The 26,104-nt window shown below is 39.6% G+C and overlaps 1 protein-coding gene across 6 annotated transcripts in view; it reads left to right on the top strand.

The window, feature by feature from the left end:
- The window catches only part of SNTG2 (syntrophin gamma 2), a 173,342-nt gene that overhangs the window by 107,321 nt on the left and 39,917 nt on the right, over positions 1 to 26,104 (top strand). For 5 of the 6 annotated variants that reach the window (XM_039348073.1, XM_039348074.1, XM_039348071.1 and 2 more), the window contains one exon: positions 12,054 to 12,170. The exons of the other annotated variant lie outside the window; for it this stretch is intronic. In XM_039348073.1, the coding sequence (XP_039204007.1) occupies positions 12,054 to 12,170 (117 nt within the window). The remainder of the gene's footprint in view (positions 1 to 12,053; positions 12,171 to 26,104) is intronic. 6 annotated transcript variants of the gene reach the window in all.

Below are 26,104 nucleotides of genomic sequence, written 5' to 3'. Positions count from 1 at the left end.
AAGGTAAACAATAATCACATAATTTCTATAGGTAGTCCTCGTCTTATGATTGTAACAGAGCTTGTAACAAAGATTGTAACAGAACAGTTGTAAGTATGACAATCATAAAGTGGATCATCACATGACTGATTCAATTTTACAACTATTTTTTTGGGAAGTCATTAAGCAAAGGGCCATGCTAAGTAAGTGAATCTACGGTCTTTCAGTAAACCCATTGTTTCGCTATGTGGTTTTTGCCAAAACTGAAAGTAAACACTGGTTTTCTAAAAAAAAAAAAAAAAAAACTTACATTGTAAGTCATGGTCGTGTGACTGCACAATGCTGCAGTGAGCTGTAAATGTGAACTAGTTTCAGGCACCCAAAATGAGGTCGTGTGACTGTGGAAAGGAAGCCATCACAACTTTGGAACTGTGTCATAAGTATCTTTGGGAGGGCCCATCATAACTTGGAATGGTTGCTAAGCAACTGGTGATAAGACATGGACTACCTGTATTATAAAAATATAATAAAATGCAAATAAAAATAATAAAATGCAATCTTATATCCCTAGTTCCCTAGTGAAAGGCAACTTTTAAGAAAGATTGCGTCTGATTTCTGATTCTCTGTATTACTTGGGATGAAGGCCCTCAGCTTCCTCTTTTGGTAAGAGCAGACAGGATTACCTACATGATCCTGGAACTGCATGGAGCCAAATCATTTAACAATAAAACCATATTGATTATCAACATCCAGGCATCAGTTCAGGATAATCATAACAAGCCCAGCAGCATGATGTTCTACCAATGGTATATTATTTGACTGTCAAAATAGAGAATTCATTGCAAATGCAATAAACGGATTAGATTTTTATTTCACACTTGGCAATATTGTAAGACCCAGTAATTCTCAGAAATGATTTATAATAATATAAAACAGGTTTTAAAGGTGGATTTTTCTTTTCAGCCTGTTATCCTTTACACTACAGTATTAAATATTGATGATGATGAATACATGCCATAAAGTCATTGGTGACTTTTTAGCAACCATTCCTACAATATATATCAAACTGACTTTTCATGTAATAACTGGTTGGGTACTCCCTTCATCCTGTTGGAAAACACTATAATTCTTTCTGAAGACAAATTGCAAATTAAGATATGAAAATATGTATTAATAATACAATCATAGAATTAATACATTCATTAAATTAAAAACTAACTTCCTATTTAAAAAAACAAATTTGATATAGCATTTAACTTAATGTAATTATGTGCCATCAAGTTGTTTTCAACTCCTAGTGATCATATAGGTAGATTTTCTCCATGACAGGCTGATGTCTTTCAGGTTTTCCAATGGCTAATTTAATGTGAAAATCATTTTGGTTTATAATTTTACAAACAGGCTTGTGGAGGATGTCCTCAACTTAACAAAGACTCAAAGTTATAGTCAACTGTCCCGGGGATATTTAGACCCAGGACACTCCCTCCCATAGTCACATGACCACATTTCAGGTGCTCAGTAACTGGACTGCATTTATGGTCATTTGTAGTGTTACATGTTCATGTAACCCTGTTTTATTTTTCTACTTTAAAAAAGTAGTTTTTAGGCTTCTATTTCTCATAGGGCTGACAGCATAATAAGTGATGTTTCCAGACCCTTCCTACCATACCTCCCAATAGATGAGGACCGTTAGTAGGGCCCGATCCATTAACATGTCCAGAGCATGTAGAACTTGCAAACACATAGTAGGGCGTTATAACCAGCACCTTGAATTGCATTCAGAAACAAACCAGCATCATCATCATAATATCTCTTCTGAAACTGAGAGGCAGTTGAGTGGCAGTTTTATGTAGATGCTGAATAATAAACTGACTCAGAAAGCAGAACAGGTTATCCAAAGAAGGGCAGCTTTTGGAGACAAGTGGTTGATAGAATTACTCATGTCACACTGACCTTGGCTCCCACTAATGTATTGTTTAGAAACATTGTTAGTCTATATAGTAAAATAAAATTAAAATCATATGAAATCTGATAGTATCTTTTATGACTAACAAATTCTATTAAAAGGCTTGAACTCTATGCATCTGATAAAGTGGCCTGCAACTCATGAAAATAAGCCTTTTAATCAAATGCATTAATCAGAAAAATGTTCCTGGACTTTTTCTGAATTTTGCTATCCTTTAGAAGATACAGGAAGAGTGAACCTGTAGAAATTTCTGTTTAGTTCTCAACCTGCCTACAAAAGGTAACCCTGCACTGAACAATTATTAAGTACAAAGTCTGGAACTATGAAGTATCTGAGGCCTAGTTTACAGAATTAGGCAATTACTATTCTTTCTAATTCTATCAGGAATGAAATTAATATTCTTTGTGATTACAGATACAACCCAAGATAATGGCAAAAAAGATCAGATTGGCCATGTAGCTCTTGATAGCAGTGTAGATCAGAGGTCCCCAATCTTTTGGGCACCAGGGCCCAGTTCCGTGGAGAAAGGTTTTTCTGTGGACCGGAGAGTGCATGCTTTTTTGTGCTGCCTGCATCCTGCAGGTGGGGCTTTGCTTGTTTGTGTGGACTAGTTGTTGGCATGCTGAGGCATGTTGGGGACCCCTGGTGTAGATAAATGCTTACTCATAAAGACACAAGAATTCTCCGGGGGCTTTGAGGAAGTAAGTTAAGCATTGTTGGAAATAACTAGACAACCTGTGACCCATTCGGTCATTATTTCCTAGATATTTTCTTACCAAGCATTCACTCACTCCTGTGCATCTTCCCTTACCCGTCCTGTGCCTCCCTCGTGTCCTCTCACACCCCTTGCCCTTTACGCACACTCCCTGACTTGCACCACTCCTCCGCACAACTTCCCTGATCCATAGCATCACCTTTTGCACACTTTGCCCAACCTGCCTGGCACCTCTAAGCACTTACCTGACCTGTGCTGCACTTTCTTGCACTCCCTGACATCCTTGTTCACCCTCCCCAATCTGCACAGTGTCTCTTATACACCCCATGCACCCTCCCTGATACACCGAGTGCCTCCCCTGCATCCCCATAACCCCGTCTCTCACTCCCCCAACCAGCAGCAGCCACTTATCTATGTGATTGCTCTGTGATGCACCATTTTGCCCAATTGAAAGTTACAAACGGAGCTTTAGTAATATGAAAACAGATGGACTGGATGTGTTGGAATAAGGTCAACCATATGATGGAGCTGCAGATAAGAGTGAATTGTACATTGGTGTCTAAGCTAAAATATACCATAGCATCCAAAAGCTACATATGTCCATTTTGCTGCCTCCAATTTCATTCTGAATAATGCCATGTTAATTGTCCCAGTAGTGAGAAAATTAGTTGCAGTTGTGTAATGTGTGTATGTATATATATATATATATATATATATATATATATATATATATACACACACACACACACACACACACATATACATATAGTTTATCAACCACCATAATCATGTATGTGTGTGTGTGTGTTATGTGTGTGTGTGTATAGTTTACTGACCACCATAATCAAATGGATGGAAATCTTATATTTCTTTTTTTTAAAAAAAAGTTGTAGAACTTCTTATAATGGAATCTATTTCTGTTAACAAGTTTACTGATAACATCACACGCTTACCTTTTAAAAAAAAATCACACCTTTGATAGTGACAGCTGCGGAGAGGGCATTTTTTCAACATAAAAAGCTACTTGGAAAGCAACATTTATAGGAGTGTCTAAGTGGTTTGAAGGGAAAATATGCTGTTCTCATTAGAGAATGAGATGCCATAACACTAGATATTCCAATCAGTATATTTGCACATCAAAAGGCATGAAATAAACACTTTTGAGTGATCTATTACAGCCCTGTTGTCATGGTCCTCATATGCACAGAGCCAGGGATTTCAGAGTTACACTGGGCCTTCATCTCTGTTCTGTGGGGTCAAAGAGCTCTATACAACACACAAATACAGTACAGACGCTCTGACCAGCCCAGACACAAGAAGAGAGGGAAAATAGCAGTTTGATTTATCCTATTTCCTACCTGCCTGCATGAATGATAAGCTGCTGCTGTTTTAATTTTTAAAGGTTTACTTTGGTTGTTAGCTTAAGCTCTTTTTTATTATTATTGCACTCTGTTCATATTCTCGGTCAGCATAAGGGGTGCCTGTTACCCTATGGCTCTAGACCTAATGCTACTGTCTATTGATGCGTATGAAATGAAGAGAAGTTTCATGGATAAAATTGGCGAGGAACTGTGGAAAGATTAAATTAAAACCACCCAATAATGCTATTGATAATCAATCAACTGGAGAGCCAGTTTGGTATAGTGTTACAGCTTCAGATTAGAAACAGGGAAACCATGTTAGGCACAAAGCCAGCTGGGTGACCTTGGGCCAGTCACTCTCTCCCAGACCTAAAAAGGAGGCAATGGCAAACCACTTCTGAAAAACATTGCCAAGAAAACTGCAGCAATTTGGCCAAAAATCAGACATAATTCAACCAAAGTCAAGAAAAGTCATTCTAGAAACTTAGTAATAATAACCTTAATGACCAACTTTATACCCTAGTGTGCAATTAAACCAGATGATTTTGAACTATTTAAAATATCCACTGTATAATTAGCATGCTAACTCAGTTTTAGGACTTTAGCTTCTTAACCTGCCAAGTTTCTTAGAACGCTCACCAATCTTGATTGCCATTTATTTATTCGTATAAAATATGCAGCATTCCAGAGAGGCAAAATATATTATACTTCTACTTTCTTTAATTTTTCTTCCTTTACATATAATTGCTGTTACTTAGTATTCATTTGTACATGAACAAATATATTAAACAAACAAGCCTAAAGTTACAAGTTTTTTTTTTAAATTTTTATTGCGGGTCTCAGTGCCAAGGCATTAATTGTTTATTTAAAGACAAAACTTGCTCCCCATGAAGTCATTGTTGCTGTTTCAATTACATGAACTTAAACCTGCCATGTTTGCATTCTATACTTGTGGAATATCTACTTGTGTTCCAGGTTTATGATCATCAATTTGTCAGCCTATACTTATTGTAGTAATACTTCTAAATTCCAAAATAGTGCAAAAAAGAAGCATTCATATGCAATGGCTAACATAAAATGAGAATTAATATTGTGCTCGAGAGAGCGACGAGAGGGAGCATTGCGCCGTTTACTCTCCCCGCTTATCAGCTGATCAACCGGGGCCGGCAGCGCGATCTAGGAGCCGCGCGCGGACAGCTACCGAATCCATTTGAACCTCCTTGTCAAAACGATCTCTCAGCCCTGAAGATGTTGGGGAGTTTTCCCAACGAAAGCTTGGCAACTTTTTAATATAGTAAAATACTTTTAATAAAGTATTTTTACTTTTAACTCTCCCGGTGATCGCGCATCATTTATTCTGTTTATACATACATACATACATACATACATACATACATACATACATATATATTATAAAAACAAACAAACATGAACACCAGGAAAAATGTAAACTAAAAACGTTTAATCTAGTGCCAAGCTTTCGTTGGCCAACTGCCGACATCATTAGGGCTTAAAACTAGTCGATGGTGCTAATCAGTTTGTGCACACGGCTCCTGGACCTCGTATATATGTATGTATGTATACACACACACATACATACACAGAGATTGGCTACATTTAATCAATTCTCATCAGGTTGTTGCTTGCACAATTTTTATCTCTCCTTTTTCTCACTGCAACCTTTTGGATTTCCAAGACTCTCTCCCAGATATTGGAGGACTCTCTATAGCAGGGGTGTCAAACTGCTGGTCTGTGGGCTGGTTGCATCATGCGGAGGCCGCGCCCACGTCAGTTCCGGCAATGGAAAAAAAGTCACAATCTGTTGTGACACATCACATGACGCAGCGAGTTTGACACCCGTGCTCTATAGCATTTGTTTGATGAAGTGTAAGGGACTGTAGCTGCAAGGTACAAGTGTTACAAACTGATATAGTCCCATTTTCTCAGTATTGCATAAGGTCTGCAATATCTCTGTATTTGGAAGGTTATTCATTTCTTTAACTAGGCTTTTAAAAATTAATAATGTTAATCTTGTTTATTTATGTTTTCATGTTGTTGTTGCTAAACACCACGATTGCCCAAGTCCTGTTATAATGCTGTCTCTCTCTTTCTCTCTCTCTCTCTCTGTGTGTGTGTGTGTGTGTGTGTGTGTGTCTTCCTGAGAGGGATCAGTGATGAATGCTATGAATAGATGGCAAGAGTATATAATCCCAAGGTGCAAAGGTCATCCCCACTGTCCAGCTAAAGCAAGCAGGCACCTATATACTGTAGGACAGCAACAAACTAGGAAGATGTTGGAGGCAAGCAGTCATTTTAGAAGGCAATAGTAAGCCATCTGTATTTTACCAAGAACATCACATTGATAGGAATCATAAATCAATCATAAAATGATTGATGATATGGTGCCAGTAATGGACCCCTCCAGTCAGATGGCATTCAACATGTTACTGAGGAAAGTTGGAGGCTCTTTCAGAATACTAATAGTGTTTGTAATGTAGCTAAATTAAAGCCTTAGAGTGTAATAAGCTATGAGAATAGTCTTGAGAATGACAATGGTCAGATAAAAGAATCTAAGTCAAAGCAGTGATATAATTTGACAAAGCATCTCAGACTTAACCCTCCCTTGTTCTCTTTAGAATAAAGGCTGGGGAAGCAAGAGGCACATTCAGACCGCAAGTTCCTGTTTCTGTAACTCTAAAAGAGTTGTATTAGCAATCACAACTTTGGTTTCCTTGGTGGTTTACCTCAAAGGACTGAGATAGGAACTGTGGAATAAACTAAATGAAGTAGGTAAGAATGAATATGAAAAGAGACTGCTAAAGATGAAGAAATTGAAGAAAGCATACTGGATGTCAAAACATCTATTGTTATTCTCATGGTATCGGTGACAGTAAGAGAAAGTGATTCAGAGAACTTTGATATCCTCAGGAAGAACACTCCTGTATATTTATGGGACTCTGATTCACTATCATAAGTTACATCCATACATTGCCCCAAACTTTGGGTCTTTCATTGTTCTTGAGCGACTTCTCAAGATGCAGCCTTCCTTTTATCTCCACTTAGCTTTGTATTTCTCTGATCCAGTGTTACAGTGAAACTTTTTCTCCTGTGCGATGCTTCAACAGCAATTGTAATGAAGACGAGGCAGGTACTGGGATTTGCTAACTCCTGTTTCCTATTTTTGGCTGCTGTAGGCACAGTCCCCCATGGATTCTACTCAGTGGCCATCTTAGCTGGAAATGATGCTAGTTAGACATTGCAAGAGTTCCTGACCTATATAGATCTAGTGGTCTCAGGAGAAATTATTTATAATGTGTAAAAAATGAGTCCATCCTTCTGTTAGATAGAGAGGAATGAGCAACTGCAAGGAAAAGCATAAGGATTGACAGGCAAGAAAGAGAAAATGTAAGTGAGAGATCAAAAGAAAGAGTAAGAGAAGAAAAGAAGAAGAAGAAAAGAATTAGAGCAAGAAAGATGAGTGAGTGACAAGCAATATATTAAGAGAAAGTCAATGGATTGGATCAATGGATTAGTGATGGAGTGGGATGGATTTCCTCATAAACTAAAATAGGTGAGTATCTTCTACTATACCAGGAAGTCCCAAACCACCTTGTAGATCAACTGCCAAGCATGATCTATGGACTGGGACTTCCCAATAAACCAGGAGAGGCAGAAAACCCCCTACAACCAGGTGGCAAAACTTGTCAAAACTCATCCAACCCACTTCACATTACAGAGGACAACTAATGAATGTTTTTGCAACCAGCAGGAAGTACATCAATTGCTAAACCTCAATTTGCTCAAAGTAGTACCACTCTGAGACATAATAGAGACCACATATACAGGCAAGGCAAATTATGCTGGCGTACTTTTATGCTGTATTAAAGATTGTAGGCAGGCATTTTAAACCAGTGCTTTGGATAACTTCCAAATGAAGGCATGACTACTATGGAAAGAAATTATAGAAATCTTGGAGTATTTATGTCCAATACTACTATTTCCAAGCACATTGTTAATCAAGTATCAGATTAAAATACACCTGATGACTGATCTCATCTTAGTATACATATACATCTCATTTTAAAGATGAATTTCAGTTTTTCAGCCAGATAACTTTACATTGCAGATTATCCAAAGATTATTATTTTTGTCAATAATATGCATTAGAGATAATACTCAGGTACTAATGCAACCATGATAGTTCCTTTTTGCAAGTCAGCCCCTCAGATCATCACCTGAGCAGCCATCCCCAATTTTAGAATACAGGTGCAGAAATAGTCATTGTCACAGTTTGTCTAAATAGTCAGGTAGACAGGATGGATGTAATGAAATTAAGAAATCCTGGAAATAATATAGGTTGCTAGGTATAATAGGGACTCCAATGTAGCTCTTTCTGAAATGCTGCATTTTCCTTACCAACTGCTCTTCAGGCATAAACATGGAATTCAAAAAGAGTTTTAGAGCCAAACCAATTTCTGAATCAGTGGAGCCTTACCTAGAGGCTGAATTAAATATTTTCTGTCTTCCCCTGATTTTCAAGATGGCATAAACTCTTTCCCACTGCCTACTCAATCCTGAGCCTTAGGGGATTGATCAAGATTGGGATGAATTGCTTGTCCAGAATGATGATTGTGTCAGAATGTTGTAGCTGACACTGCAGCTGCCACTCACCTGAACTTCTCAGAAGGAAATAATTCTTTTTCTTCTGACTTTTGCAATGGGGTTGGATGGGAGGGTAATGTTCCAGGAAGGAAGGAAGGGAGGGAGGGAGGGAGGGAGGGAGGGAGGGAGGAAGGAAGGGAGGAAGGAAGGAGAGGGAGGGAGGAAGAAAGGAAGGAAGGAAGCAAGCAAGGAAGGAAGGAAGGAAGGAAGGAAGGAAACTCTGGCTCTTACAGTGACACAAGGATATTTTCAATCTTGATAAAAATTTTAAAAGTTATCGAAGTGGGGCAGGTGTTCAGTCCTCTGCAAAGAAAAAGTTGGAGAAAAACAAAGGGAAATCTTCTAACTTTATTACATAAAGGTGCCTGAAAGTAGAGATTTTGCTGGAAGTCACATGTTGCAACCTTTACTTTCCTTCTAATAAATATTATTAATTAGAATCCTTGGATTCTTCTTCCATAGATTAACTGTTTCCAGTCCAATTACAAAGACAATAGTCTGTTATATGCAAGTAAGGACTACAGCAACCCTACTTTGTCTTTTTTCACTATAGTCTATTTTTTTTATTTATCAAGTTTAGATACCATCCATCTCATTTCCATAATAAAAAGGTTTTCATGTTCTAGTAATTGTTCCCAGAGTATGCACTAGACTTTTTTGCCAGGAAGTCTAATTTCTATAAAGTACAGTAGCTGGCAGCATTGCTCTTGGGCATTCCTCTTCTCTCTTTTCTACGTATTTTACTATTCTTAAAGGCAGGTGAACTCAAAATTATATTAAACCTTTAACATGTAATCTTCTAAACAAAAAATGGAAGCTTTTCCGTTTTACCTATCATTTGGACACAGTTTGTCCTAACAAATTGTACACTATCTTCACATGTATATTAATTTAGCCAACTTCTAGAATCAGTGATCCATGGACTGACTCACCAATGAACATCGTTCATATCACTGAGACTTTAGATACGTGACATCCAGAAGCCAGAAATGAATTGTATCTAATAACGTGGGAAAGTCTGTGAGAATTAAACCTTTCCCTAGAAATCCAACGGAAACTTGATTCGAACCTTCAACATTCACAGGACAAGTTTGGGAAGAGCTGGGATTTTAGACTTCTTTAATAGGCTTACATTAAATGTATTTTAGTGGCAATTATATATCTCTGGAATGTTCTTCTCATTGATTCTGTAGCTGCAACTCCTTAGTCATTTCCATTTCAGCACATAAGTCTTTCTCTGTCTTTGATGATCAGTAGGAGACTCAAAAGCCCAAAAATTCAGAATAGGTATCTGTGCTCTTTATTCTGTCAGTTTCTACTTTGCCACAGTGACAAGCAGAAGCAATAAGCAAAAAAGATTAGGCAAAACTGTAAATGCAAATAAGTTCAGTGAGAAGGCAAAACAAAAAACCCTCTGGTTTCAGCACCTGAGTGCTCAAGGACCTTTTTCAAAACTTTGACAGGTCCTGTGTACAGTACCCCCTTCTGATTGGTACATTGCCAATTAGCTGACCTTAATTGGTGACTATTCAACTCTCCCTAGCTTAACTATAATTTTTCAGGGCAACTGCCTAGTCAATCTTGGTAAAGTTGTTTAGGGCACCGCTTCAACTTGTCCTTGCTGATAGAAGTATCAGGGCTTCTCCTGATCTCTGTCATTTCTGAATCTTCTGTCAGGGATCTGATAAGCAGCTTGTATCATCTGGCTTCATAAACTTCATATCTATCAAGACCTTCTCCCTCACTTAACAAGTTTTATAACAACATCTGATAAGATTGATGCATCTGCTAAAGTCTGAAGCAAGAATTGTGTCAGGTTGTCAAGCAGGAGAATGTACTTTAGAAAGAGATCCACTGCTATTTTTTCATAGGGACTAAAAATTCCTTCTCCAGATGCTTCTTTCTTTTCAAGGTTGGTCTCAACCTTCCTCTTAAATCAAGACGTTATCATTGCTCATATTTTCCCCAGCCCTTCAACGCTGTTGGAAATATTGTTACATTGTCTAAATGCTGTTGCTATACTCAGACTGTGCAATATCATTTAATTGGACTGATATTTATTTCTGGCCTGACAGAGTCCATCTAAAGGGTGTGGTCTTTTCTCCAAATGTTTATCCCCATGGATAGTGACAAGCTTTGCTATGAGCTGACCAAACAGTTGTGCTTCTTCTGATGCACAAAAGTATTGGCAATACCAGCAACACCAAATACACCTTGCTGGAGCTATGTTGATTGGCCCCAAAGACTGAGCACTCTGTCTTTATCCAGCACTATAGACTGGATCTACATTCCTAAAGAAATTCATCCTTTAGAGAGAGAGGGCAGCTCTTCTGAGTCACCATATGAAGCTCTCAGTTCAATTGTATGTGCAAATCATACAGACCATAATAAAGAAGAGCTGGATACTTTTCTATAGTTGCAGTTCTTTGAGTCATCATCTCTAAATTCATTCAACCCCCGTTCACCGTGCCTTCAGATCTGCTTTATTGGTGCAGAACTGAGGGGGTTTGACAGAAGCTGAGACGGTTTTTGTAGTATGGATGGAGAACATGACTTCTCATGTAGAAAGTAAAATGGAAAACAGCCATTATGAGAGAAGGAAGATCCATTATCAAGGCAACCCAAAGGCATATATTGCTTAAGTCTAAAGGATGGGAGAGGATTACTAAAATATCACAGGCTTTCATATAAAAGAGGGAGGATGGGAAGTATGAGATATAGTTGCAACATTATGTCACTATAGCCAATCTAAATAAAAATAATTTTTAGTCTTCCATGGAGTCTCTTTCTTGGTCTGGCCTACTTCATAAGGATGACTGCTCTCATCAAACAGTTCTGTACATTCTAAAAGATTTTTGAATTTGAATTTATATGTGTAAACAACTTAAGTGATGGGTCGTGGTCAATTCTTCTCTGCATTGAAAACACATAATAGTCCGTGTTTTTTGGTGGGCAACCAATCTGTAGAATATTGGACAAAAATCTTTAAGATCCCACTGAATATTTTTCATTAAAGAAATAATAAAACTAGGTCATTGTATGTGCTAAACATACAACACAAGTGATCTATCTTGGCCTCTCATATTCTGTAGCTATAACATATATTTCTGCCTTCAAATCTGTCTTGTTGTTCTGTGTTGTTCAGTTTCCCATAATGCACATTCCTTAAAATTGGGACAATTTCTGTGCTTGTAATGTCCACAATAACTTTAAGGTGCTAGTTCTGAGATAAATAATCAGAATTTATGGAAAATGCATATAGATGAAAAGTCAGTGAAAAGCATACTGACTAGATGCTATACAAGAATAGTTATATTTTACCCCGGCTAATAAACTGAAATTAATTTGTAAACATTTTTATCCACTGAAGGTGATACATATGGGGTGGGTGAATGAGAGACTCCAGGGAGAAGATTCCCCCCAACTGTATACATTCAAGTTCCTGGCACTGAAGGGTTCATCATTCTATATTTTCAGCACCCCACCGGTAAGCAGCTATTTTTTTTTAAGTGTGACAGTTATTTTTGTCAGCTAAAAGGTTCCCCTTCATTTTCCATTGGATAATGAAGCAAACTGTAATTTAGTAAAGAATGTTCACAGTAACTCTTTCAGACACCTTTAATCCTTCCCTCTCATGCATAAAACATTGAGATCAATGAGGGCTGGATGATTTCATAGGACATTTCTTTATTTTGCTGCTCAGTTTGGAGCCCCGATGGCTTCAGACCTAAAGAGTCACCAAAAATTCCATTATACTGGAATTTGAGGCAGATATGCCAGCTTCAAATTTAAAAGATATTTTTAATAAGCAGGTTTTCTTAGCTTTTCCCCATAACTACATTGCATCTTGACAAATTCTCAAAAATACTGTTAGAAAATAGTGTTGCATGTAAATCTTACATAGATTTAAGGGACAGAACTCAACTATCAGCTATGGAACCATTTAAACAACAAGGTTCATGAAAGCTGTGGTATACGTTTTTTAAAAAAAGGCTTAACATAATTTCCTAACGAAAAGCATACTCATGAGTCCCATCTGACCCCTCCATCACTGATCCATCCACATCTTTACTCACTATGTATCTTTGCCTGCCCACTGTCCCTTGCCCCTCGCCCCCAAAATACCAAGTCCTAATGACAGTGAAAGGTTGTTAGCCCTGTTTAAAAGAAAGAAAAGACAAGCTAAAATGGTGAGTAAAAATATGCTGAGCTGAAATAGTTCTAGTTCATTATATTTTATTTTTTAACTTAGTAAATGTACAGGGAAATATTAGACAGAAACATTTGTTACTATGAATGTTAGGGTAACCGTTATTTTATAGATGTAATCCAAAGAAGTCAACTCCCACATTTAAGAAAACAAAATTCTCTTTTTGTAAAATAAATAAGCATATCATAAAAGCCACTAAATGATAAAAATAAGTTTATTCTATATTGTTACATATGTATGTATGTATGTATGTATGTATGTATCTTATACATATATAAGAATATCTTCTGTTGCTTTGAATCTGAACATAAACATGCTGTAATAGCTGTATTTGTGGAAGAGTTACAGACACTACAGTTAAAAACATGATATAAATCTAAGGAAAAGCTGGGTAGATATTGAGAAGTAGGTAGATATTTAGCACTTTCACTGCATACCAGAGCTAGAAACTAAAAGAGCAAAATAAAATACAAAGCTGCGTTAACAATCCAAAGAGGTTTCTTTACATATCCAGCCACATGATACAGAGTTTGACTTTGTACAGAGCTAGAAAACACATAAAACCTATAATATCTTTCTGAAAATTTCTAAAAGTATATTGAAAATTATAAGAGCTAGAACCTTATCAATCCATGTCTAGGATAAAAAGGAAAGCAAATAATATGAGAATAGGACTGTGGGAAATTTCATTTTGCTGGCCAAATGTGACAATTTTTTTATTTTTTTTATTGGTTTCTATTATATACAAACAAAACTAGAATCTTAGTTTGTACTCATAATATAGTTAAACATTTTTGAAATGTAGTTGAGCAGGGAAGAAAGCAACGTTTTGGAGGAAAAACACATTTCAGTTTATAAAACAAGGCATATTTTGTAACTAAGGTTAGGGTAATGGTATGTTTTTTATACTCTTAAATAAAAAGCATAAAATAAAATGGGATGTTAAATAAAGTGGGGTGGTGGATTATTCCACAATTTAGAAAAGAGTGTTTCTTATTTAAAAGGCATCTCCTTTCATACCCATTATCCCTAACAATGTGAAAATTGATCAGCAGGTGGCAGCACCTGGCTGTGGTTGCCTGATCTCTGAAGCTAAGCAAGGTCAACCCCACGTAATACTTGGAAGGGAGGCAGTTTGGAAATTCCAAGACTATGAGTTGGATTGGGTAGTTTAAATTTAAAAAAAAAAAAAAACCACCTAGCTGGAAGAAAACAACTGCAGATCACCTTTGCATGGTTGCAAGTAATGCTGCACAATGAATCACCAGGAGTTGAGGTCTGAGTCCATTTTTTATTTACACTGTAAGTAAGTAAGGATATCTTAACCACAAGATAAATGGGTTAGAAGTGCATTTGGCTTATGTTGGAGTGCCATGTATGTTAAATAAGAAAAAAAAAATCCATTGAAATAAATAGGACATCCCTCAAAATGCGTGCGCAGATTTGCAGGTTTCAGCTTTGTTAATGCAACAATAAAATACAAAATATATTTCTAGAATGGTTTTGTTATTAATATACAAGTTTATGTAAATAATTTTAACCAACTAAATACTGTAATCAAGTCATTATTCAAAATGCAAAAGTAACCAAACTATTTAAAGGACAAGGTAAGCAATAGATGTAAGAAAAGCAACAAATACAGTAACACAACAGACATTTTCTTCTGGTGCCTATAATTCATTTAGCTGTTAAGCAGAGGCACTAAGAATGTAAACAGTTTTTGCCATTGATCTTGCTGGGGATGGATTGGAGCTTTTCCATCCTGTCCTACGGCAGAATGAACATTAACAGGAACAGTCACCTAGCATACATCTTTTGCCAGGCAAACAAACAAAACACTAAATTCAGTTTTGAAAATATGTGAGCTTACTAAAACTCTTAACCACTATTAATACTGTAGCATATTTTATGAAAATAAATTTTATTCAGAATGTACTCAAGTATTTCAGGCAAAAAATGAAAAAATCCATATTTTAATATCCCCCTTCCACAACCAAGTACCTGCAAGGAAAAAAACAAACTGTGATTCAGAGAGTACAGTGTAGATAATAATTTTACTCAAATGCTAGGAACTAAAAAGAATGTAGAGATAGCTAGGTATTCTTTTTTAACAAATGAAATTTCCTGTTATGGGTTTCGATCCAGGAGAATGTTTCTATAACCTCATTAGGAAGACTTAGCCAGTGCATTTTTTTATACATACATTTTCACAATTTGTCTTCACCAAACACTTGCTATGTTTTGCAGACATTAGATAAAATCTTCTGATATATTGCTAACTAATTAAAAGGTAGGACAATGTGCTATTGAAGGCATTATAATTACAGTTATCCTGCAGAGTCTTCAAATCGTGTGTGTGTGAGAGAGAGAGGAGGGCGGGCTTAAGAAGGAGACCTGAATTATGAGCTTTGATAATCTATTTGGCAGGATTAAAGCATAAAGAGAAAAAGTAGAAGCTCTTACAGATTTTAGTCTAAGGCTTCAGTTCAGTGAAGAGAACAACTGCTTTTCTATATACAGTATTGATCATAACTCAGCAGTCTTTCTTTTTAGCTACAACTTCATATCACAGCAGTCACATACAAATCAGCATTTAGGCTGTTAAGTCCCTGTCCTTTTGTGCTGTATACCTGTGACTGAGGAAGCTTTTCTCATGTGGTGACTCAATATTTAATATAGTCCCTAAAAAAATAAATTTACTCTGGTATTTCATTTTTAGCGTGTAACCAGGATAGGTACAGCAGCAATAGAAAGATTTTGACCTCTTGAGCACAATTACACACTATATTGCTTTCTGAATTCATGGTTCATAGTTCTTTCTCCATTGTTAGCAATCTGTAGAGATTGCCAATATTTGAAGCCCAACACTGAAAGCTGACAGAACAAATCTTGACTGGAATTTTTCATTGCTTTAAAAATATTTATTCATTTTGCAGTAATCTTCCCTTAGTAATGCCATTATAGTAGATTGTATCAGAATAATTAGTGAATTATAATCACTGTTTTAAATCAAAAGAAAAAAATGATTAAAATAAGCAATTTAATTCTACACTTTATCAAATTGAATATTTACATTGCATTTATATCATTCAAATACATGTTTCTTCTGTTTACTGAGCAAACATTAACAGGAATTGGTAATAGAATTCCTAAAGCATTTGTTTTATGATCAGAAATACATAACCTGCTACTAACTAATAAGGCTGTTGTGCTGCAATAATTGAAAACATACTTTATAATAAAATATATACAAACACACATCTGCAACTATTGAACAAAAGAAGTAATAGGCAATATTACGGCTATAACTTTAGTGGTGTATCCACACTTCTGAAGGCAATCTGTTCCACCGGTTAATTGTTCTAACTGTCAGGAAATTTCTCCTTAGTTCTAGGTTGGTTCTCTCATTGATTAGTTTCCATCCATTGCATCTAGTCCTGCCTTCAGATGCTTTGTAGAATAGACCCCTCTTCGTTGTGGCAGCCCCTCAAATATTGGAAGACTGCTATCATGTGACCCAATTCTTGCAACTGTTCTTCATATGTTTTAGCTTCCAGTTCCCTAATCACCTTTTTTGCTCATCTCTTCACTCTTTCTAAAGTTTCAACATCTTTTTTTTTTTTTTTAATCATGACAACCAGAACTGGCTGCACTATTCCAAGCGCAGTCTTACCAAAACATTATAAAGTGGTGTTAACACTTTATCTGATCTTGATTTTGTCCCTCTATTAATGCAACCTAAAACTGTGTTGACTTTTTTGGCAGCTGCAGCAAGCACACTGCTGGATTCACTTCTGATTGTAGGGAATTCTGAGAAATGGAAAGCGGGCAGAGGAGAAAGAGTTGAGTTGGGCTAGGTGGGCAGCCTTCACATAAAGTTTCCCATGTTGCATCCTCCAAATGATTTTTGTGCTCTCAAATATCAAAGGATGAAAAAACTCTTCTCAAATATAGATCTTTTTAAGACTGAGTTATATTTTTTAAAAGAATTATTTTTGTGGAATGGTTTGATATCTCTACTCAATATCAAAGGGGCTCTTCTTACCAAGATCAGTCTGTTCAAGAATTCAAATTACAGGAACAAAGCAGAAACTCAGCCTTGACAGGCTTGATGGGCTAAACCAGTCAGTCTATTATTTAAGAACTGCATAAATATTTCACTAAAACAGTCAACATAAAAGAAAGACTTTGATCATAATGGAACCTTTCAAACAAAACTGATGTATCAGAAAGGTTTAATCAATTTTCTTGGGTTACAGTCTTAGTTAGTCCCTTATCCCAAAAAATCTATTCTTTTAAGAGTGAGCTCACAGAAGCTGCCATAACGATTATGGAAATTACTTTTGCAGAGTATGATCAAAAGGTTATGATGGTTTTGCTTTTCTAAAAGGAGTAATGATTGTTCTAAATTGTATAAACAAAGTCAGTAATGGTGCAGTGTTTCTTAAAGACCATGGAAACCAAACAATGTATTTCTAAATAGGAACATTTGTGGACTTTAACTACCCTGACATCAACTGGGAGACAAATTCTGCACCAAGTGGAAGATCAAACAGATTCCTGACAAACCTAGCAGAAAACTTTGTCTCCCAAGAAGTAGAGAAGGGAACTAGGGGATTGGACATTTTGGATCTAATTCTCACTAACAGAGATGAAATGATAAAAGGTGTTAAAGCCATAGGAACCCTGGGAAGAAGTGACCATGCAATATTGGAATTCAACATTATGGAAGCACAAGCAATAGAACACAGTCAAACTAGAGTCTTGGACTTCAAGAGAGCTAATTTCAATAAACTTAGAGAGGGCTTGTGAAGGATTCCATGGTTGAGAATCATCAAGGGGAAAACAACTCAAGAAGCTTGGGAAATTTTGAAAAATGAGATAATAAAAGCCCAGTCTAGCACAATACCAACAAAGAAGAAAAATAATAGCTCTCAAAAAAAACCAGCATGACTGCATAAAGAACTCTCTGACAAATTGAAAGATAAAAAGGACAAGTATAGAAAGTGGAAAGAGGGGCACATAATTAAGTCAAAATATCAGCAAATGACCCGAGCCTCCAAAGATGAAGTGAGGAAAGCCAAGGCTCAAAATGAACTAAGGCTTGCGACCAAAGTCAAAGACAACAAAAAAGCTTCTTTCAACATGTAAAAAACAAAAAAAGTGAAGGCAATGATTGGTCCATTAGTGGGTGAAAGTGGCAAGAAGGTGACAAGCAACAGGGAGAAAGCAGAACTATTTAACTCGTTTTTTGCATCTGTCTTTACACAAAGGGAAAAAACAGACCAACCTATCGAAAATAGTGCCATAAAAAAACAGAATAGAAACGCAAGTTAAGATAGGCAAGAAAATGGTAAGTGAGCACCTGTCCAGCCTAAACGAGTTCAAATTGCCAGGACCAGATGGATTACACCCCAAGGTTCTCAAGGAACTGGCAGATGTGATCTCAGAACCAATGAACTATATTTTTCAAAGATCCTGGAGCACAGGGTAACTACCAGAGGACTGGAAAAGAGCTGATGTAGTTCCCATCTACAAAAAAGGGGAAAAAAATGGACCCAGGAAATTACACATCTATCAACCTGACCTCAATACCTGGGAAGATCCTGGAAAAGATAATCAAATAATGAAGCAACAAACACCTAGAGGCAAACAAAGTCATTACTAAAAGCATGGGTTTGTCAAAAATAGATCATTCCAGACAAACCTTATTGCATTCTTTGACCAAGTGACAAAATTAGTGGATCAGAGGAATGCTGTGGACATAATTTACTTGGACTTCAGTAAGGCATTTGATAAAGTAGATCACAACCTACTACTTGACAAGATAGAAAAATGTAGGTTAGACAGCACCACCACCAGATGGATCTGTAGCTGGCTGACCAGCCGTACTCAGCGTGTGGTCCTCAATGGAACCAAATCTACATAGAGGGAACTGTGTAGTGGGGTGCCCCATGGCTCTGTTCTGGGCCCAGTGCTCTTCAATAGCTATATCAACGATTTGGACGAGGGGATAGATGGGGAACTCATCAAATTTGCAGACGACACCAAGCTGGCAGGAATAGCCAACACTCCAGAAGACAGGCTTAAGATACAGAAGGATCTGGACAGACTTGAACACTGGGCATTATCTAACAAAATGAAATTCAATGGTGAAAAAAGCAAGGTTCTACATTTAGGCAAGAAAAACCAAATGCACAGGTATAGCATAGGGGGTACCTTGCTCAATAGTAGTAACTGTGAGAGGGACCTCGGAGTCCTAATGGACAATCACCTAAGTATGAGCCAGCAATGTGCTGCAGCTGCCAAAAAGGCCAACACAGTGCATTAACAGAGGGATAGAATCAGGATCACATGAAGTGTTAATGCCACTTTACAATGCCTTGGTAAGACCACACTTGGAATACTGCATCCAGTTTTGGTCACCGCGCTGTAAAAAAGATGTTGAGACTCTAGAAAGAGTACAGAGAAGAGCAACAAAGATGATTAGGGGACTGGAGGCTAAAGCATATAAGAAACGGTTGCTGGAATTGGGTATGTCTAGTTTAATGAAGAGAAGGACGAGGGGGGACATGATAGCAATGTTCCAATATTTCAGGGGCTGCCACAAAGAAGAGGGAGTCAAGCTATTTTCCAAGGCGCCTGAAGGCAGGACAAGAAGCAACGGGTGGAAACTAAGCAAGGAGAGAAGCAATCTAGAACTCAGGAGAAACTTCCTGACAGTTAGAACAATTAACCAGTGGAACAACCTGCCTCCAGAAGCGGTGAATGCTCCAACACTGGAGGTTTTTAAGAAGAGACTGGACAGCCATTTCTCCAAAATGGTATAGGGTTTCCTGCCTAAGCAGGGGGTTGGACTAGATGACCTCCAAGGTCCCTTCCAACTTTACTATTATTATTATTATTATTATTATTATTATTATTATTATTATTATTAGTATTATTTCTGTAAATATCTGCATATTGAATCATGCTTATGCATACATGTTCTCAACTGTTAAATAGAGCTAGCAGTGTCTGAACTCAGTTTCAGGCCACAATGTGAAAATGCTACTGTGTTTCTCTGAAAATAAGGCTCACCCAGAAAATAAGCTCTAGCCTGATTTTTAAGTGTGTGCCTAATATAAGCCCTACCCCAAAAATAAAACTGGGAGGATAGTCGTGGACAGCACAGGAGGCAGTGAGTGCACAGGGTCGACGGTGTCCATCAGCAGCCACAGCCCACGCAGTGGAGGTAAGTCCAAATGTGGATGCAGAGGTGCGGAGACAGGCGATCCGGCCATGCTGCACAGCTGCCTGGCTCGTGGGAGGATTGCAGGAAGCTTGCATGATGGCACCAGTAAAAGGCAGAGGCTCGAGGGGCAAGCAAGCGATTCTGATACTCCGCCCGCTCCATCTCACTGTCTTGGCTTGCCCAAAACAGCGTTGGAGCTAGCGGCCACGCAGCACATCTGGATCGACTGCCTGTCCCCCATTCCTCTGCCTGGTGCTGGTGCTGCCATGTGAGCCTCCCGTGAGCCATGCAGCCACACAGCACGTCCGGATCGCTTGCCTCGCCCCTGCCTCTATCTCCGTACTCAAACTTGTCTGTGCTGTGCCAAGGGCTATAACTGCTGCTGGACAGTGTTGGCCCCCGCACACTCGCCGCCTCTTGTGCATGCACTGGGAGTGGGGTGCCCAGCTGGGCTGATCACCATGATACCATATTTCCCCCAAAATAAGCCGTAATGCGTCTTTTGGAGCAATACATATATACACACATATATATGTAGGTCTTTGGTTGTTCGGGTTTTCTCCCACGTAAAATTGGAAGTGTCTTGGCGACGTTTCGACGAAGTCCCATTCGTCATCTTCAGGCTGGTGTTTTCAGCTTCGTACTTCAAGCAGCAATTTGCTGCTCAGGTTAGTCTGAGTTGCAGGGGGGTTTAAGATTTTGGGCTGCCTTGCTATTATTTGGCTTCGCCAATCAGAGCACAGCCAAGCCCCTAACCAATCAGAACACACCTCCACCCAATCAGAACACAGCCAAGCTCCCACCCAATCAGTTCATACCCCCACTGGCAGTTAAAAGGAAGAAACAGCTAAGACCACACATTGCTCCTCGAAGCACGAAGCTGAAAGCACCAGCCTGAAGATGACGAATGGGACTTCATCGAAACGTCGCCAAGACACTTCCAATTTTACGCGGGAGAAAACCCGAACAACCAAAGACCTATATACAAACACCCGCGAAAACCTCAGAAAACACACACACACACACACACACACACACACACACACATATATATATAGAATAAAGAGAGAACTGGTATAGCTATTTCGAGTTCCGTTAACTCTCTTCAGCCAGACTTACTCTTCTGAGATTCGAACCTGGGCTTATCTGCATGTTAGGCAGTTGTTATAACCTCTAAGCCACAGGCTCTCTCCCACTCTGTTAGCTATCAGGAGAGAGACAGGGGGAGGAGATTTTTACTTTGAATGTACACCCTGTCAGCCCAAATATGGGAGAAAGAAATCTTCTTTCTTTTTCTTTTTCTTTTGCCTGTATCAGCTCAATCTAGAGCCATCCACAAGCAGCAGTCGCCAACTGCGACATCATTTTACATTGGGAGAAAGAAATCTTCTTTCTTTTTCTTTTTCTTTTGCCTGTATCAGCTCAATCTAGAGCCATCCACAAGCAGCAGTCACCATATATATAGATATGTAGGTCTTTGGTTGCTCGGGTTTTCTCCCGAGTAGAATTGGAAGTGTCTTGGCGTCGTTTCAACGAAGTCCCATTCGTCATCTTCAGGCTGGTATTTTCAGCTTCGTGCTTCGAGGAGCAATGTGTGGTCTTAGCTGTTTCTTCCTTTTAACTGCCAGTGGGGGTATGAACTGATTGGCGAAGCCAAATAATAGCAAGGCAGCCCAAAATCTTAAACCCCCCTGCAACTCAGACTAACCTGAGCACAACCAAACAGAACACTCCCACAACCAATCAGAGCACAGCCAACCCCCCAGCCAATCAGAGCACAGCCAACCCCCCAGCCAATCAGAGCACAGCCAAGCCCCTAACCAATCAGAACACACCTCCACCCAATCAGAACACAGCCAAGCTCCCACCCAATCAGTTCATACCCCCACTGGCAGCTAAAAGGAAGAAACAGCTAAGACCACACATTGCTCCTTGAAGCACGAAGCTGAAAACACCAGCCTGAAGATGACGAATGGGACTTCGTCGAAACGTCGCCAAGACACTTCCAATTCTACACGGGAGAAAACCCGAACAACCAAAGACCTACATACAAACACCCACGAAAACCTCAGAAAACATATATATATAAACGCACTAAAACATATATATATATATATATATATATATATATATATATATATATATATATATAGGCACTAAGAGTGCAGGAAGAGCATGTCAAGAGACGGATGCCGATTGTCAGAGGCGAAACCAGAACTGGTGGGAGGGGGTATTCACCACATGACTAGACATAGGGAGGATCCCATAGACACATCACAGGTGGGGACAGATGAGGGAACATTAGGGTCACAAACAGGTAAGGGTAGTAAAGGAAGAGGAGGTGGATATGATGGGGGATTGCAAGGAGAGGGGGGATCAGGGAAGACTCTTGAGAACAGCGGAATTGATCTTACGGCCCAGAATACAGGGGAGGGGTATGCCCAACCCCAGGGGACTGATCAAAAGAGCAGGGGAGAGAGAAAAGAACAGAAAAGATGAGGCACGTAAGATTGGAAGCATATTCACGGATGGAGAGGGGATATTTGAGAAGGGAGTAAGAATGGAGGAGAATAGCCAGGAACAGCAGGTAGAGCTGCAGATTAGAGGGGGGGAGGAAATAGGAGAGGGTGGGGTGGATAGGAATGGAGAAGGGCAGGCAGGAATAATAGGCAGGACAGCAGTTTTTTGGGGGGGAAGTTTGGGAAGGAGAGTCCAACAGGAACGCAGGTTGGTAGATGGGAACAGTACGTAGGACAGCAGGTAAGGGAAGGAAGAATGCTGGAAGTAACAGCAAACAGAGCAGTGGATTGGAGAGGAGAGGAGGAAACAGGAGAGGGGGGGGACTGACATGAAAGGAGAAGGGCAGATAAGAATAGCAGGCAGGACGGCAGATTGGGGGGGAGGAAAGCTTGAGAAGGAGGGTTTAACAGGAATGGATGTTGGCATGTGGGAACAGCATGTAGGACGGCAGGTCAGAGGAGGAGGAATGCTAGAAAAGAGAGGATGGACAGAAATGGATGAACAACAGGCAAGTCAGCAGATGATGGGGAGGACATTGGAGAGGGGAAGATGGACAGTGGGGGAGGAGGGTAAACAGGAACAGCAGATAGAGCAGCGGATCAGGAAGGAAAAGATATTGAGGAAGAGAACATCAATAAGACTGGTCGATGAAAGGCAGGAGCAATATGTTAATCAACAGGTGGGAGGGTTGAAGGAAGGGGGGGAAGGATGACAGGAATGGATAACAAAGGGTGCATGAATCGGCAGGCTGGGAGAGGAGGGGGGTTGGAGGAGGGAGTTGAAATAGAAACCAACAATGGTATGCAAAAACGGCAGGCAGATCATCAGCTCAACAGGATTCGGGTAGTGCCGAGTCGGAGGAGGCACCTTGCATTGGATAAGGAGGAGGGATTGGAGAGTGTGCTAATGATAACAGCGCAGGGAGGGGGAGACAGCACAAGGATGACAAAGCAGGAAAATACACTGTTAGAGTGCAAAAAAGAGAGGGCGGAACAGGCAAGGCAGTCACAGGCAATCAGGAAGAGTGGCCCTGTCACGAGGGCAATGAGTAGGCAATTGGATCAGCAAGGGGATAAAAAGAACTTTCCACCCCCTAAGCCCCACTCTGAGGATGCTGGCAGAGGACCAGCGAAAGCTAAGTTGTTTTAATTCTTGTATATAACTGTTTTTATTGTTTTAAATGTTGTTTTAACAATAAATAACTGGAGTATACTCTTCCCGGAGATCGAAGATTGCATCATTGAAAATATATATATATATATATATATATATATATATATATATATATATATATATATATATATATATATACACATACACACTACACACACACACACACACACACACACACACACACACACATATATATATATATATATATATATATATATATGTGGGTCTTTGGTTGTTCGGGTTTTCTCCCGCGTAAAATTGGAAGTGTCTTGGCGACGTTTCGACGAAGTCCCATTCGTCATCTTCAGGCTGGTGTTTTCAGCTTCGTGCTGCTCAAAGCACGAAGCTGAAAACACCAGCCTGAAGATGACGAATGGGACTTCGTCGAAACGTCGCCAAGACACTTCCAATTTTACGCGGGAGAAAACCCGAACAACCAAAGACCTACATACAAATACCCGCGAAAACCTCAGAAAACATATTATATATATATATATATATATATATATATATATATATATATATATATATGATTGGAAATAAAAACAAAAACATGACTCTTGGGAATATTCATGTTAGTCAAATAGTAATGATCACCAAGAGAGTATCTATAAAAATAGAATTTTAATCCACCGAGCTTTCGTCAAACACAATTGACATCGTCAGGGTTAAAAGGTAAGTGCCGGGGGAGAGTCTTATATACAGCTGTTTAGTGTCTGCTTCCGGCTCCTGGAGCGTGTCATAGGCCCCAGCTGATCGGGTTGGGTCTCCAGCCTACATCCCACATTACTAGTCTGCATTCTGTCATAAGTTGTTTCAGAGTTGGGAGTCCAGATCTTTTTGCCTTCCTTGCTCATAGCCTCCCCCCCACCACCATCCCACACACGACTTCCCTCTACGAGTGGGGGTGGGCAATTATCACTTTCAGTATCCTTACAAGCCTCACGGCTATTTTGGTCTTGTTTATCCGTCTCCCGGAATTGTGCCCTAGATTCATAACCCCCGCCCATATTGTTCCTCCTCCCCTCCTTCTTCCCCTGGGTTCCCCTGTACGGTCCGCTGTTCGTTCCCACACGCTCTGTCTTGCGCACCGTCAAGATGTTTTTTGTCGTTGTCCTATTGTCAGTGGCTCGTTGTTCCATCCGTTGCCGGTGGGCAACGTTACCGTCCGTCCTTGGTTCTCCATTCCCACTCCATACGGTGCTCTTCCCCTTTAATTGTAGTCGCTGTTTCATCCCATAACTTTGCGCTGGGGGTGTCGAAGGGGGGTGCATTCTCCTGCTGGATTGCGATCGAGTTGTCATGCTGTGTCTGGTAGCCTCCTCATGGGGGGGTTCATCGTCGTTCTCCTCATCTCTACCGGACCTGGTTGTATTCCGTTTTTCTTCCAGTTTCTCGAATCCCCATCCATTTCCATTCCATCTCCATGCTGTTCCGTTCTCTACGGATCGTGGCGAATCCGTCCGCAGTTGTCTGCCAGGACTGGTCTGTAGTTGTTCCAAGAAGGGGGGGCCATCAGTGGGGGCTGCATTAATGTGATTATATGAGGAGGGGGGTCGAGCGATGTCTTCTGGATAGTAAGTCTTTGAATTAAGTCCCCTCTCCCGGTTAATGCGGCTACCAGCATTCCATATTTTCAGAGCCTGGTGTGCTGCACACAAATCCACACGCCTATTGATGGATTCAGTTTCTGAGAACCATGCCTCTTTTAATAAGCGGCCTCTTTTTGTGATATCATTAGCCAAGATTTGGGCATTCTCAAAATCAAAACGATGGCCGTATTCTACTGCATGAGCCCAAATCTGGGAGTGTTGTTCACCCCGTCTAATGGCTAGCCTATGCTCATGTAGGCGGGTCTTAAGTCTTTTCGAGGTCTCGCCTATGTAATTACTCTGGCAATCCGCACAGTTGATTTTATAAACTATGGCTGATCTCTCGGCGGTGGGGAGCTGATCTTTGGGGCGCATCACCTTAGCTCGTATGGTTTGGGTGGGTTTGTGGGCTACCTGTATGTTGTGGGGTGCCAGAAGCCTGGCTGTAGCCTCCGACACGTTTCTGACGTACGGTAGTGACACGCGTGTGACCCGTGTCTGGAGGTCCTCTCTTGATTGTCCATTATGTAGTCCGGGTGCCATACTGTGTCGCTTAATAAACCTCGGGGGATACCCATTCATTCGGCATATGCGGAATAGATGTTTTCTTTCTTCTGCCTTAGCTTCCATGGTGCTGCAGTGCGACTGTACCCGTTTGAACAAGGTCTTAATACAGCTGGCTTTATGGGAGG

The sequence above is a fragment of the Crotalus tigris genome, unplaced genomic scaffold, assembly GCF_016545835.1.
Source record: "Crotalus tigris isolate CLP2741 ecotype Arizona unplaced genomic scaffold, ASM1654583v1 scf7180000018117.651136, whole genome shotgun sequence".
Classification (NCBI taxonomy): Eukaryota; Metazoa; Chordata; class Lepidosauria; order Squamata; family Viperidae; genus Crotalus; species Crotalus tigris.
This window is presented reverse-complemented; position numbering and strand designations above follow the sequence as displayed.